The sequence below is a fragment of the Buceros rhinoceros genome, unplaced genomic scaffold (genome assembly GCF_000710305.1).
Source record: "Buceros rhinoceros silvestris isolate BGI_N320 unplaced genomic scaffold, ASM71030v1 scaffold42414, whole genome shotgun sequence".
NCBI classification, from domain to species: domain Eukaryota; kingdom Metazoa; phylum Chordata; class Aves; order Bucerotiformes; family Bucerotidae; genus Buceros; species Buceros rhinoceros.
Genome location: NW_010409722.1, coordinates 32,647 through 48,509, shown reverse-complemented (window position 1 = coordinate 48,509; position 15,863 = coordinate 32,647). Strand labels below are relative to the sequence as shown.

The 15,863-nt window shown below is 45.8% G+C and overlaps 1 protein-coding gene across 1 annotated transcript in view; it reads left to right on the top strand.

Annotated features, from left to right (window-relative positions):
* The window catches only part of GLB1 (galactosidase, beta 1), a 17,594-nt gene extending 1,731 nt beyond the window's left edge, over nucleotides 1-15,863 (top strand). The window contains exons 3-16 of the mRNA XM_010135313.1: nucleotides 2,287-2,437; nucleotides 2,675-2,735; nucleotides 2,837-2,931; nucleotides 3,562-3,742; nucleotides 3,940-3,998; nucleotides 4,843-4,964; nucleotides 5,081-5,121; nucleotides 5,557-5,669; nucleotides 7,930-8,004; nucleotides 8,579-8,668; nucleotides 9,670-9,783; nucleotides 10,443-10,574; nucleotides 13,500-13,739; nucleotides 15,597-15,863. Coding sequence (XP_010133615.1) covers nucleotides 2,287-2,437; nucleotides 2,675-2,735; nucleotides 2,837-2,931; nucleotides 3,562-3,742; nucleotides 3,940-3,998; nucleotides 4,843-4,964; nucleotides 5,081-5,121; nucleotides 5,557-5,669; nucleotides 7,930-8,004; nucleotides 8,579-8,668; nucleotides 9,670-9,783; nucleotides 10,443-10,574; nucleotides 13,500-13,739; nucleotides 15,597-15,863 — 1,741 coding nt within the window. The remainder of the gene's footprint in view (nucleotides 1-2,286; nucleotides 2,438-2,674; nucleotides 2,736-2,836; nucleotides 2,932-3,561; nucleotides 3,743-3,939; nucleotides 3,999-4,842; nucleotides 4,965-5,080; nucleotides 5,122-5,556; nucleotides 5,670-7,929; nucleotides 8,005-8,578; nucleotides 8,669-9,669; nucleotides 9,784-10,442; nucleotides 10,575-13,499; nucleotides 13,740-15,596) is intronic.

The window sequence follows — 15,863 nt, the reverse complement described above, 5'->3', positions numbered from 1 at the left end:
TTTAGAAACATGCTTCTGAACTAGGTGTAGCTCTTTAAAAAAAAAAAAAAAAACAAACCCAAAACAGTTTAAAGAGCTTTCCGTTGCATGTACCAAACCTTTAGTCCATCCTTCTTCTCTTTCCTGTCTGGTTGTGTAGTTAGCTTTTTAGATTTAAGAAGAAAAATGCAGCTAGCTCTTATTTTTTTCCAGAGCGTCCTCGACAAGGGCAGAGGCGTGTTGGAAGAACATGAGGCACGGTCTTTTCACGCAGTGCTTATAATTCCCAACCACAGTTCGTTTTCCACAAAGTAACGCGCTTGCTCAGGACAGAGTTGCCCGTGTAATTGTTTTTAGCTCCAATAAAAGTGATCTCGGATGGCCCTGCCAGTGATACCTCTTGGTGTGTGACGAAGGTCAGCCGGGGTCCTGACAGTGGCTCTGTAACTCCCGTGATCCCTAGTGTCTCATACTTCCCTTTCATCTCTTGTTTTCCACCCCCTCCCTACACCCGTACAGCTTCAGTGCCCTCCGATCACTTCCAGTTTTTCAGCCAGCCCCTTCCTTTTTCCTTCGCAGTCGCCTGTTCACGTCCCTGCTGCATCGCTGCTCTTCTGAGATGGGACTCTCCTCTTTCCCATTCCCCCCGTCACTGTTTGTGGCAGAACTGCCAGCAGGGCTGGTTTGTTTTTTCCCATTGCTTCCTTCTTCCTTTGTAACCTCCCATGAACAAGGTTTTCTTCCCTTCTTTTTTTTTTTCCCTCTTGTTGAGATATTTTTTCTGTGCTTTGCTGTTTGCATTCGTGTCCTTCTGCCATGCAGGAAGGAGCCGAGATTGTCTTGTGTTGCTGGTGTCAGCTGGCCTCTGCCGGTTGTAGGATGGGCGAGTTGTTTCTGTTCGGGCACAGAAGGCACAGTACATCTAGCAAGTGCTGCTCTGTGGTTCTGTGACCTATGGCCTCTGATCACAGGTTTTTATACCCTCCTTGGTGTGGTGGTTGTTTTTTTTTTTTTTTGTACAGCAGACTGGGGTTCTTTAACTTTCTCCCCCATCATTGCTCACCTTTGGATTTTCTTCTACTATGATGGAAAATAGCTCCTAAATCTGTGTCTTATAAGCAGAAGGAACCCCCGTGCCTTGCATTTTCTACAAAAAAAATGCATCTTTACATTAGACATTCATCTTTCTTTTCCTCTCAATGCTAAAAAATCCCAACAAACCACCCGCCAATACTGGATGCCTTGTCCAGCTAATGACTGGGTCAGCAGCTCTTCTGGGACTCTTCGATGGGTGAAGCCACCATGTGTCTGTAACCATCTACCCCTAGAAACAGCTTAAGCAACAACAGAGTATGAGATAGCGGTGACAAGAAGCTTGATCTTAAAGCTTAGAATAACCAGGCCTGTACCCTCCCGAGAGCAGGCTGAGGTTTGATGTGGCAGTTGCTGTGACATTCCAGAAGGCGATGGAGCTCACTGCCCCCCCTCAGCAGGGGGCACGCAGAGGCATCGGGTCACGCGGGGGTAACACAGCTTGGTTTTGGTTCCTGACCTGTGTCTGCCAACCAGAAATGAACGCTGTCAAGGGCATCTGGGAAGGGCTGGAGGTTAGAGGTTTGTTCTGGGGGTTTGGGGCGTGGAGGAGATAACTAACAAACCACTAGATGGGGCTGAATATTTACAGGATGCACCGATCGGTGGAGGAACTTCCTGGAAGCTTCTTTGTCATAGAAAGTTAAAGAGTGTTGAGCATTTTATTTCTTTTACTGGATTTGACTAATGAGCAGAAAGCTCTGAGCTTGTAGAAACTCCCTTTAAGAGCGAGCTGCTGTTTAGGATACCTATTAATTTAAAAAACAAGCACAACGGACTTTTTCTAAAGACTCATAAAAGTCTCATTTAACCAGTGCGTATAAAATGCTGCTCTGTTATTTATGAAAGCTGTTTAATTTTACAACGTTAAGAAAACCCACCCTGGTACTGCAGAGAGAATGGTTGTCGAGCACAGACCGTGAGCTGCCACACTACACCTGGTAGCTGGTAGATAACATGTTTATTTGTTGGTGATCTGTGGCGAGGTTGTGGTTTCCTAAGCCCTGGAATTAGGAGAGAGGCGTTCTCTGCTCGTCTGGCAGCTTTATTACTTGGCTGGGTTGAAGTTTTGTTTTGACCAGGTTTACAGGATTCGTCTCTTCACAAACCTCCCACCACTGCACAACTGGCAGCTGACTTGCTGATGTCAAAACTTTAACAGTTTTGGGGCAGAAGTTCTTCACCGTAATGGACGATGATCTCCTCTTTTCATAGGTATGTGCCATGGAACTACCACGAACCCCAGCTGGACAAGTATGATTTTTCTGGTGACAAAGATCTAGAGTATTTCCTGCAGCTTGCAAACGACACTGGCTTGCTGGTTATCCTGCGACCTGGACCTTACATCTGTGCGGAATGGGACATGGTAGAGCTTTTTGTGACGGTTATCTCATTTCTAGGGTAAATCTAATGCAAGCACGTCGGTCTTAAAGTAGACAAACATACTTGGTGTGGCCGTGGGCAAGACTCTCGGTTTAGTGTATTGAAATCCATTCCTTGTAGAAGATCAACCTTCAGGTCTCGGTAAATGTTTTGATAAAAGGCTAAATTCTTCTTACATTTGCTAAAATGGTCCCCGAGGTGATTCCCTTTCTTTCCCCAGGGGGGTCTTCCTGCGTGGCTGCTGGAGAAGGAGTCTATTGTTCTCAGGTCTTCTGATCCAGGTAGAGGCATCAAAAAGGTCCAGCAAAAATACATGTTAGCAGCAAGGCGACATACCTTGAAAAAAGGCAGAAACGTGAGGCTTTTACACTGTGTTTTGCAGATTACCTGGCGGCAGTAGAGAAGTGGATGGGTGTCCTTTTGCCAAAGGTGAGGCCTCACCTCTACCAGAACGGAGGTCCGATCATCATGGTGCAGGTAACTTCCTGAAAATCAACCGAACCCAAGCAGTGTGGGTGCTTCTGTCCCTCCCGCAGACACTCCGTGGGAGTTGGGTGGGAGTGTCACAGATGTTCCTTAACCAGCTCAGGGAGCTGAAAGATTCTGAACCTTCTCCTGAAGCACCAAATGCACCGTTTCCAGAATTCCAAGAGCCCTCATCTGCTCTGTCAAAGTTGTTCCCTACAACTGCAAAGCAACAGAGGAAACTCGTGGAAGTTTTTAGACCTGAGTTTCATGCCAGTTCTCATGCAAAGCCAAAATTACATCACAGTTGCCTGAAACTCTGTCAGGCAAGAGGGGAATAAGGATTCCTGCAGACACAATCAAAAGCAGGATGGACTAAACCTCAGAACCACCTGTACTGTGGGTCGATTGTGCTGCTTGGGAGGAGGGTCATAACTCTCCCTTTTTCATAGCGCCTGTGTTTTGATCACAGCTGAGCAGCCAGGGTAGGGATTTTTACATGGAGGGTGATTTTGTGGGGAAAATGACATTTTTAGCGTTGCCATCAGAGGAAGAGGAGGGTTGGATCTGGGCTTTCCATTTCTGGTATCAGATGCAGGCTGAAATTGGCTGCTGCTCTACTGACTCGCTTTTGCTGTGCAGGTGGAGAACGAGTACGGGAGCTACTTCGCTTGCGACTACGACTATCTGCGTTCCCTTCTCAAGCTCTTTCGCCAGCACCTCGGGGATGAGGTGGTGCTCTTCACAACAGACGGTGCCAGCCAGTTCCACCTGAGATGCGGAGCTCTTCAGGGTCTTTACGCCACAGTGGACTTTGCCCCAGGTTGGAGACCGCTGTTTGTCACCAGAAAATTCTGTTGAGTGTGTGTTTGTGGCAGGATGAACTGACTTGACCGCTCGATGAACCTGACCGCTGTGTTTAAATGGGGCAACAGGCATTTCTGTATATTTGATACACTCCTAAAAGGACTGAAAAAGTCACAGATGGAGCAACTCCGCTTTGTGTCTGTCTCCTTACAGGTGGCAACATCACAGCAGCATTCTTAGCCCAGAGGAGCAGTGAACCCGTGGGCCCTTTGGTAGGTCTTTTCACTCAAATTTCTCGTATCTCTTTCCTAGTCTTGCAGCGGTTAATGAGAGGAGTTGACAGCAGCGGGCAGTTGTAGGGACGTGTTTAAGAAGAGGTAATTTGCAGGTCAGTCAGAAAAACTGAGTAGAGGAGCTTCTCTGTGTGTGTCAAATCCACTGCAACTGCTGTTCTGCAGGTGCTATTTTAGTCCCCAAAGGTATTGGTTTTGTTGCAGTGTTTTTTCCTTGCCAGGAAAAATGTTTACAAAGCGGCGGAAGCAGCAAGTGTGGTTAGATGAGTTAGTGAGGTACATGCATGGGTGGAAGTTAAAAGCAGAATTAAAAGGGCAGGTTAGAAGATGCTTCCTGTTTTCAGCTCCCCTGACACTTTTACAGAAGCCGCAATGGGATGCGAGATCACTGGAAGGGAGAAGGCCCCGTGAGGGTGCAAGATGAAATTGTTTAGAACACAGTTTGAGTATTTGGAAGATGTATTTTTCGTTACATCTAGACTAGGTGTGCTAGAACATACTGGTTTCACTGTTTAATTTAAGGCCAAGCTCACGTTGGCAGGTTCCAGGGAAATCCAGGCTCTTTGGTGCTGAAGCAATTTTTTCCAAAGTGTCCCTATAAAATTATTGAAACAACCCTTTAATTTCTTTGACTGGTAATCTGCTGGAGAAGACTGACGTGGTGTATGCTTTGCTGTATTTAGAGAGGTGTAAAAACGGCTCAGATGAGTCAAGGAGCCTTCTTTCCTTCCCTCGTACAGTGAGTAACTTCACATCACAATGCACTCTGATCTGGTTGCCTCCTCACGGTTTCCCTTCCTCTTCTGCCCTTCTCCCCCTTCAGGTTAATTCTGAATTTTATACTGGATGGTTGGATCACTGGGGGCACCGTCACTCTGTTGTGCCCACACAAACTATAGCTAAAACACTCAACGACATCCTGGCACGTGGTGCGAACGTTAACCTGTAAGTGTGTGTTCTGTAGAGGTTCATTTGGGGGGGGTGGTGGTGTTATTTTTTTCCTAATTCAGCAAAACCTGGATGGCTTTAATTAATTGGATGGCTTTTCTTTTCCTTTTTAGGTACATGTTTATAGGTGGGACTAACTTTGCCTATTGGAACGGTAAGAAATTATTTAAATGATACTAACGATGCAGGGGAGGTGTTAACGAGTTCGGTAGTAGTGTGCTCTGTAAAGAATTTGGCAGGGCAAAAGGTGGCTGCACTGGCTTTCTCTGCATGCTGCGCTAAACCCACGTGGTATTTCTCTTGCCAAAGGCTGCTTCTGCTTCGCTGAAATACACATCAGTCCAGAGAGACAGCTGAAATGTGGAGAGACTTGTTTCCCTTCCAAATATTTCTGAAGGCTGTGTAACAGAGCAGCGTGAGCTCCAAAGGACCTCGTCCTCATCAGTCGTAGTTTCTCCATGCCTCGGTTGAATCTAAAACTGTAGCAGAGCCTGGCTGTGATTGGAGAGAATTCTGATAGGTGATACCTTTGGAAATAAACCCTCTTTCACTATTTTTATTGCTTTTTTTCCCTTCCCCCCTCCCTTAGGTGCAAATATGCCCTACATGCCGCAGCCCACTAGTTACGACTACGATGCTCCACTGAGCGAAGCAGGGGATCTGACAGAAAAGTACTTTGCCTTGAGGGAGGTCATTGGCATGGTGAGTGTCCCCAGGCCGTGGCTCTCTGAACATCCCGGCTGTGCTGCTGACTCTCTCGCTCTCGTGCGTGGTGGTTCTGGGGGTCTGTGAGGAGGAGGAGCATGCTTCTCCAAATGAACGCATCGTGGGCTTGCAGGTGCCGCAAACTGTTGCGAGCGGGTGGGACCAGCTTTGTCTTGCTGTAAAAATGCACAGGGTCCCCACAAGCTGACGTGAGACGCGGAACTTGTGTCTGCGTTTTGGATAGTCTTGTGTCAGAGGCCCTTCAGATGAGGCTTCAAAGCAGATTCCGGGGGAATCCCGAGGCTCAGGCTTGTGCTTGCTGTCCTGTCGCATGCCAGCAACACACCTGGTCACCAGAAGGCACGTGTGTGATGGGAGAAGATCTCCCAAATTATATCACGCTTTCTCTAGGGTTGAGCACGCCTTTATCCCTGTTCTTGTGGAAGTTCTGCTGTGGATTGTTCAATTTCTCCATTATCCCCAAGCTTCTTGTCGCTGGGATAATTTTGATAACCTTTCAAGGGAACCTGCTGTCTTGATACACCTTTTCTCACCAGAGAAATTCCCAAACTTCCTGTTTTTGAGTTGTTTTCTTCAAGGCAAGATCCCTATCAGAAATGTAAGTGGTGTTCTAGTGCAGCGAGATAAGATCTGAAGCGTTGAGTGTAACCTCTAAGGTGTTTTGGGTCGTGCTACAGCTTTTATTGGTGTGGTTTGTTTGTCTCTTACCTTCCATATCCATAGCATCTCAGTGAAGTTTTCCTGTCTCTGCTTGTAATCTTCCTTTACTCTTTCCTTCAGTTAATAGATGTTGTAAAGAAGGGTTTCGATCTATGGCTTCTTTCAGTTGCTGACAGCATTCATTTCCTATTCGCACCGAAATATCCTACTTTTGACTTCTTCTCTTGGGTGAATGTAGTTTTTTTTCTTTAAGCCTGAGTATCTTGATTATTCTTAAATACAGAGGAAGAAACGGACTTGTTACCAGAAATCTAAACCAGGCTTTCCTCAGTCCGTATTGGTTTGACAGGAGGGCTTTGGGAATTATACTGCTGTGGCCTGTTGAAAAATAAAATAGACCAAGTAAACAAACCAACCCTTTGTCTTGGTGCAGAGGCGAGCTTTTGAGTGTGAGTTTTATGCTGGATTTACCACGTGTTAGTACAAGGCATGGTTTGCTGGGCTAAATTAAAGCAAAATCTCTTAAGAAAAATGCCCTTTCATCCCTTCAGCAAATCTGTTTAAAAAAAGAAAAATAATCCCCCCAAACTAGGAGCTGCCAAAGTAAGGACTTGAAGCCACTGACTGTGCAGATTAAGAACCCTCTCAAGGGCTGTCACTTGAAAATGTAGGCTTAGCTTGCTTGGTAACGTGGATAATCTTGTCTGCAGAACTTTTTTCCCTGTAACACGCAGCCAGGGCCATGTTCAGTAAGTGAAGGAACAGCCAGGAGTGGATGTTACAGGAGACAAGTCCCGGCAGGACGGGGAGAAGGGGATGGTGGCAAGAACAGAAGGCTGTAGGCTCAGAAGGGAGGCTGGCTGGGGGGCAGGCAGCTGCCTCCTCAAAGGTGTCCAAGAAAGTGGGGGACTCTCTTCAAGCCGTCTCTCTGCTGATCTCAGGTGGCTCTTCCCAGAGATACAGGGCAAGAGGAAGACAGAAATCGCCTGGCAGGGTGTTTCCTTGTCGTGTTTCTCTGTGGTTGTTTCTCTGTCTGGGCTAACAATAAGACCTCAGGGGCTGCTGGAGCTATGGAGGACGCTGCTTCTCAAAGTGAGCAGCCCAGGCGGTGATGGATTAGCAGTTAGGGGAGTAGAGTGACACTGAAAAGCACAAGAGGCACAAATTCCCATGGGGAAGTGCTGCCCTAGAGCCTTGGAAGTGGTAACACTGGCTCCCATGGACTGGGGAGACCACGGCAGGCAGGTTGTAGAAGACAATAACACAAGCTGTAGCCACAGGAGGGCTCCAAGGGCACCGTAATTCTTTGGCGGCTCCTTTGTTCGCTGTTACCTCGCTTTGAACAGATACTAAAACTTGCTTACTACGAGTGATCCAGTCAGATTATTTTTCTTTATAAAACTCTCCATCTCAGACCAGATGCATCTGCAGCCCTTTGCACAGAGAGATTATCAACTTTTAGCTGAAGTTGTACTTATCTGAGATGTGATGTGAGAGTGAGAGTTCAGTTAAAACACATTTGTATTTAAGTTTTGTGTGGTTTTGTTTTTTTTTTTCCCCCTCCTTCCCTTCCTAGTACAAGCGGTTACCAGAAGGTCTTATCCCTCCGACAACACCCAAATTTGCCTACGGGGAGGTTTGCTTGCAGAAGGTAAACGAACATCTGTAATGTGCGGTGTGTCCTGGGCGTACTGTGTGCATCTTCACAAACAGCCACTTAGATGTGACGCTGAATTACAGCCTTAGGGTTTCTAAAATCATTTCAGACTAACTAAGGCGAGTTAATCATGGGTAACTCCTGATGGAACCCTCTTGTATCCTTACCGAGCTCAGAACGGTTCCAGAGGCACTCACTGGAAATCGGTGGTATTTTCCCTCGCCTGATCGTAAGTATAATGGAGCAAACTCTAGATAATACAGTTCTTTGGTTTTAACTGTCCAGAGCAGTTGTTTAAAGAATTTCTTGTGAGCAACCCCTGGGTTGCTCCTCGCTGAATAATGAAGGGTCACTTTTATGAACGCACAGCAAATGCAGAACATCTGGATTTTTAAAACATTGCTCCACCTGTAGCATGGTTCTTGTATTAGCGTGTCTGTGAGCGCGATGTAAAGGCCTAAGATTTCTTTGCCTTTTGGAGAGGCACAGCTAGGTGGCTGGATATGCAGCTTTTCTGTTTGAACTGACGTTTATTGACCTTCACATACCTGCTTTTTCTGTGCTGCAGGTGGGCACTGTGGTGGAGCTTCTGGATGGGCTGTCACCTGCTGGCCCAGTGAAAAGCACCTACCCACTGACCTTCGTTCAGCTGAAGCAGGTGAGGGGTCCTTCAGCAGGCGCTTTGCAGTACTTCAGTAAAGTTTATTTAAGCAGCCCTCTGTGGTGTTACTCCTCTGTCAGCCGGTGTCTCACACCTCATCTGTGCTGTTCAGGCTTTCACCTTTGTCTCTCTCCTCTCTGAAGGATTGATTTTTCATGTTCTTAAGAGACACTTTTTTTTAAATCCATCTTTTCCTTCACTGTGTTCCCTCTCTGTCAGTTGGCATCGGTTTCCCTCTCAGTTTTGAGTTCCTGTATCTTCCCTCGCAGTCAGAGATCTTTCCCGTGCTGCTGAGGGACTCTGCCTTTCCGTTAAGGTTACGTGGCTCCTCGATTGCTCCTGCGCTGAGTTGGCTGGGTCTGGAGCACGGGTGCTACCTGCCTGCTGCAGCTGGTTTTGTGGCTGTTGCCTTGTTTGACCTGGTTTTAACTCGCCTTTCACTTTGTGATGAGAACAAATCTCATGACCGTGACTTTTTCTTTCGATGGAGAACTTGGTGAAAAGTGTTCTGAAATGTTCCTGATGTAAATCAGCCGGGTTTTAAGCTAGATAATATCAGCACGGTGAATGTATCAATTTATGGGCACTGGGTGAGGACCATTTTCAAGTTTATTACATAAACTCAGTTATGAAGGAGTTTTTCAGCTGGCTTTTCACAGAGTTTAACGAAGAGATACCTGCTTTGTAGGTCATTACCTGCTTTATTAAGGAAATGCCTTCATAACCAAGACCCTTATCTTTTAAAGTTGGGTAACTGTTCTGATGGAACCTTTAAGAATGGAAACTCTGTGGGATTTACAGCCATTACTGAAAGGTCGGTGCGAGCTCGAATCTGCAGCTGGTGTCTGTGACTGATGCTATCTGAAGCGAATGAAAGTTAACGTCTCAGTCAGTGTGTAGGTGGGAATGTGGGATATTTCTAATTCATCTCTGAAACTGAAGCTACAGAATTACTTGGTTGATTAATCTGTATGCTCTTTTTTCCCCCCTTTTCTTAGTATTTTGGGTTTGTACTGTACAGAACTACGCTCCCAAAAAACTGCACGGAGCCAACACAACTGTCTTCACCTTTGAACGGAGTCCACGATCGTGCCTATGTCTCTGTCGACGGGGTAAACACTGTTTGTTTCAGTTTTTGAGGTATTTGAATGTTGGTACAGATTCATGACTTAAAACCAACAACAACCTAGAAGAAGTATTCCCATAGATTTTTTTTTTTTTTTTTATTCTTCCCTTTTTTTCCTGTTGAGGATGGGGAAGTGGAAGCCTTGAGGCTAGGTCTTGCCTTATGAAACTGGCTTCTGCCACAAGAATGTGAACTTCATCTTTCTTAAACAGGGTTTTGGTCCTGCTTAAAGAGAATTAGTATCAATTCACAAACATTGATAGCCTGTTTTTTAATTAATCTTTTACCTGTGCTGAATCTCGTCACCTTTGTGTCCAGGTCAAGCTCTTCTTACCTCATGTGTGGGAATGGAAATAAATAAGGTGAAACAATGACGCAAGCTTAATTCGACGGTGAAGCCCCTTTTAATCACTGGTATTGCCAAAATCTCTTCAGCCACTAGACTGAATTTAGGAACTTGCTTTTTGTGCATCAAAAGTCATGAGGGTTCTACCAGTTGGTCAAGTTAGTTGAAATCAGCTCAGGAAAGAGATGGTGTCAGGTAGACAAATGCTGCCTAGGAGCACAAGTTGCAGAGGCAAATTAACAGGGTTTTGTGGGTTTTCAGTGGTTCTTGTTTTCTCCCTCTTGGTGTGATTCATGTAGGTTCCTCAAGGTGTCCTTGAAAGGGACAAGTCACTTATGATAAATATAACTGGGAAGGCTGGAGCAAATCTGGACATCTTGGTAGAGAATATGGGCCGGGTCAACTTCGGTAGATACAATAACGACTTCAAGGTAAGTAAAAATCAGTTGAGTTACTGGATTGTGGTGGCTTTTCCTCTTTTCCACAGATCAAAAAAAAAAAGAACGAAGAGATCAGGATTACACAGCTGTAATATTTTACTTCAAAATATAATTACTCACTCATTTGAGTTTTCCCAGTCACCAGAAACAGTGTGGAATTTAAAACTGACAGGCGTATTTCAGGTTTTTTTGTTGGTTCCCTTATGTTGTCAGACAAAGTGCCACCCACATCTTTCAGGTTGAGTTGAGCCGGTAGCTAACATTTAAAAATGTGCAAAGCTGTCTGGATGAACTCCAAAAATGGATCAGAAATCGGTCAGGAGTTAGTTGTTCTTCAAGCCTCCCTGCTCCTCCATCGGCAGGACGGTGGGTGGAAGGTACAGTGGAGGGTTTGTGGGTTGAGAGGGGAACAGGGAGGTGGCTCAGCAGTTACCATCGAGGGCAAACTCTGTGCTTGAAGGCACATTGCCTTCCTCTGAGCAGCAGGCGAGGGCAGCTGGTTCCCCACTGTTTCACCTTCAGGCAGCAGAGCTGCCGCGTGTGTTTATTGCTTTGGTAACAGGCCAGGCCATGAGGAAAGCTGAGTGCTTCGTGCTGAGTTAAGGTGGCAGGACAGAGAGTTGGAGGTGGAATTTGCTGCTGCTGGGATGTGAAATTCACGCTTATACCGGGGATTCCAAGATGTAAGAGTGAAAGCAAGTAAAAGCAGGACCCTTCTGTGTGGGAGAGACGGCCCTCCTCGGGCAGCTTGGGAATATGCTGTGGCTTCTTCCCACCGAATCCCTCCCTCGCGCTGGGATTGAAAACTGGGAATAATTATACCTTGGGGTTTAGGTATTTTGTGCTTTCAAAAATAACGTTAGCGGAGGGGGCTCCTCCCTTGCGAAGCCTCACGTTTTTAAGCAAATAGGGCAGCTTTTCTGGGGTTTGCTTGACTAGTTTTAGATCGCTTCTTTTGAGCTTGGAATGGAACTAGGCATCTAGCTTTTGGCAAGGAATCTTAAAAGGATTTTGGTTTTAGAACATCCTGCTGATCTAAGTCTCGTCATTGAAGGACACAAAGGAAGGAAGAGTGTGGTTTCTGGTTTTTTCTGTATTTTTTCGCATGCTCGCTGTCACCTTTATCTTTGTTTTACTATGAAATTTTATATCCCTGTCTGGACTGTTGAACGTGCTTTCTTATACAGACCAAAGTAAGAGGCACTTCATGTCATTTCAAAAATCACACTGTCCTAGTGCCTAAAGCTGGGCTTGGAGAGACGGGTTAGGAAGCTTGGGCAGGAGTTGCAGAGCCTTATCTCAGTTGGTGAAGTAAAGGTAAGGTCTAGGTTGTACAGAGGTTTCGCCACTTGCACTTGCCACTGTGCAGATTTATTTATTAGTGGTTGGGCTGATGATGAGGCTGACGAAGTCAGTGCTGTGTGTTTTAGCTGTCACAACAGGCGGCATAGCGTCAGCCCTCCCAGGCCATAGAAAATGTAGTTTTGCTGCTACTTTAACAGGAATAACTTAAGCTGCTCTGAAAATCGCCTTCTGTGCAGGGTCTGTTCAAGTGGTTCTAGAGAGGTGGCAGCACTGGTTTAAAACCAAGCCCTGGCATTGCACTGAAACACCATTTTAGAGGCTGTTACTCTAACAGTGTGCAGAGGTACAGAATTTTCTTTTCAGCCTTCTGAAGTTGTGAGCTTACCTGGCTTTGCGTTCGCTGTGCAAGCGCCCTGGTGTGCTGCACACATGGCTCCAGAGAAATGAAACAGGAATCTGTGGGCTCGAGGCTGACTGTAAGCTTCAAGTTTTTCACTGAATCAGGGTCACAAAGCACATGCCTTGATTTTGTGATGCTGTATGTTTGCTGTAGGTAGAAAACGTTGCTTCCTCTGCAGGTGAATGTCTTGGGTTAGTGACGCAGTGTTACCAAACCTCCTGATGGGATCTCAGGTTTACCATATTTAATGCTTTTTTTTTTTGCTTTTTATTAAGCCCCGACTTTTGGAATTGTGAGGCTGAGGGGAGACCTTACTGCTCTTGACAACTGCCTGACAGGAGGTTGTAGAGAGGTGGGGGTCAGTCTCTTCTCCCATGTGACAAGTGACAGGATGAGAGAAATGGCCTTAAGTTGCACCAGGGGAGATCTCGGTTAGATATCAGGAAAAAATTCTTTTCAGAGAGGGCTGTGAAGCCTTGGAACAGGCTGCCCAGGGAGGTGGTGGAGTCCCCATCCCTGGAAGGGTTTAACAGACGTGTGGAGGTGCTGCTGGGGGACAGGGGTTAGGGCCCCTGTCAGTGCAGGGTGAACACTTGGACTCGCTGATCTTAAAGGTCTCTTCCAACCGGATGGTTCAATGTGTGATTCTGTGATGTTAAAGCAAACCAGAAATTTTCACGGTTACGGGGGAAAAGGAGTTTGAAAAAAGCTTGGGCATAGCCTTGGAACATGCTGCCCAGGGAGGTGGTGGAGTCCCCATCCCTGGAAGGGTTTAACAGACGTGTGGAGGTGCTGCTGGGGGACAGGGGTTAGGGCCCCTGTCAGTGCAGGGTGAACACTTGGACTCGCTGATCTTAAAGGTCTCTTCCAACCGGATGGTTCAATGTGTGATTCTGTGATGTTAAAGCAAACCAGAAATTTTCACGGTTACGGGGGAAAAGGAGTTTGAAAAAAGCTTGGGCATCAGTGAAAGCTCAGACTTTGGAGAGGAGCAGGTCTGTCACACAGAGTAAATGAAACCCTTCATTCTTAAGCAATGCTTGTAACTGGGGGGAGACCAGAGGCTTGTTTCTTTCAGACAGATTGGCAGCGGCTGCAAGTCCTTGTTTCGGTTTTTATTCCTGACTGATTTATAGTTGCGGCCAAGTAACTTCAATAATATGAAGCTAACTAAATTATATTTTGTGTTTGTGATTTTTTCCTCCTCCTAGGGTCTAGTTTCAAATTTAACTCTTGATGAAGACGTACTCGTTGAATGGGAGATGTACCCTCTAGACATAGATGGAGCAGTGAACCGTGGCATTAACAGCCACCTCAATCGACCGAAGAGATCTGCTGGCACTCCACTGAGTTACGAAGCACCTACTCTTTATACTGGTAGATTTTCTATTCCCGAAGGGATCCCAGACTTGCCTCAGGACACCTATGTCAAGTTTCCCGGCTGGACAAAGGTATGTTTTTTTGCTGTAAAAAACCATGGAAATCCACTAAAAGCTACTGCAACTTCTACGGACAGTCAAAGTCCCCCTCTCTTGGGTGGGAAGAAGTTGGTTGTAGTGGTGGGATTTAAATGACTGGGAGATGGACACCTTGCTTTAAGTAAACCTGGAAATAAACCACTAAGAGAAGGGAAACGCGCTCAAAATACACATGGTACTGGCCTACGAAGTGGAGCATCACAACTGTGAGAAAAAGGAATTGTCAGCTTATTTGGAAACGCTCCATTTAGCTGCGGGGCTTTTTTTTGTCTTGATGTGAAGCATAAAACCAGCTTTTTGGAGGGAGGGAGAGAATACATGTTTTGAGATAAAACCAGGTTTTATCCTGGAGAAAGTGAGATGCTACAGGACACTTTCCTGGTCTTATTAACTGATTAAAAGTAACATTAAGTGCCACTTCTCTTGGAGGCCAAAGGATTCAGGGAAGTGCCCGTGATAGCGTTAGGTCGCGAAATTCTTCCTTTCCCAAACAGTTAATTTACTGCTATCAAAACAGAGTGGGAGAAGGAGTTACTGGTGATCTGTCTGTGGTATTGTAGTGGTTAAAGCTCTTCCTGATGTGCAGAAGCCCATGATTCTGTGCAGGCACTTAGCGTTGCCGGCGCTGCACTTGGATGAGGAAGTTTAACTTAGTCCCTCTTCCTACGTAGGTGCTTGGCTTACACAGTTACTGAATAACCTCAGAAAATAGCTCTTTGCTCCCCTCACTTGAGGAAGCACCATGCCCTTACGCGTCTGTGACCCTGCATGTATGGTCAGATTTATCAGACTTCTTTTTTTCTTTCTCAGAAAAGAGGATTTGGATTGAGGATTCTTCCTGGGGGGTAACGGCTGTAGTTGCTGACCCTACTAAAATAAATCTTGCTAGCGCAGATAGAGATCCCTCCTCCTTTATTTTGTCGAGGGAGTATTTCTTGGTGGCGTGTCTAATGTCATGATTTGCTGGTTTAGGGCACGCAGATTCCTGAGTGCAGTCATTAGAAACGGTGTTGCTAATAAGGAAAGTTGGGAATTGAGAAATTAAGTTCATGGCCGTACTGGGGAAATGAGTTACAGCCAGTGAGTAAGATCTGAAACAGGCCTGTCTGATCACACCTCCTGCATTAGAACGCGAATGCCGACAGCAAACCCCTCCTTTCCACGGGGTTACGGTCACCCCCTGCAGAAGGCAGGTTGCTGCTGGTGGAGACACTCACCTTGCGTGGGGGGTGGTTGATTAATGCCATGTTTTCTTCTAAAGTTACTACAAAAAGCAAAGTGTTGACCTTGAATAAGTAGCTCTTCTCTAGCCTTTTAATACAGCAAACACAAGCCTCAAAGCAAGATAAACTTGATTAAAAAAAAAAAGTTTGTGGTCACAGTTTATTAACACCTTGGCAGAACTGTGCAAGATAGGATCTTACATCACGGAAGTGGATACAGAGCTGAGAAAACTCACCTGCACTTGCAAATTCTTTCTCCTTTTAACAGTCAGCTTCAAGGAAATGCAATTTTCAGGTTTGCTCTGGTTTTTCAGAGCCAGGAGCCTGCGACTCATATTTTCCTAAATGTCATCGTATCTGGAATTGCTGCAGTATTTGACCACTTTCTTTGAAATATTAGCGATGGCTTTAGCTCATCAGGGAGTTCAGATTCTTTTGACTGTCATTAGCGTTTTCTTGAACAGACTTTCTATCTTCATGGTGTATCAAACTGAAAGATGGAGGAAATTCAGTTACCACGTGAAGAGCGTGATGCTTAAAGCTGTTTTGTCATTTGATCTCTGTCAGATTATTACAACATCGTTATTTTTTCTTTCTCTCCTACCAGGGGCAGATTTGGATCAATGGCTTTAATCTTGGTCGCTACTGGCCAGCCCGTGGTCCTCAGCTGACCCTTTTTGTGCCAAGGAATGTACTTGTTTCGTCGGTGCCAAACAATGTCACGGTGTTGGAGCTGGAGCGTTCTCCTTGCAGCACCCAGGCGTGCGAGATAGAATTTGTAGATGAACCTGCTATCAACGCAACCACCCAGTATGAAAACGATGCCCCTCGACTCTTTGTCAGACAGACAGCTGAACTGCCTGTAACGGTTTGA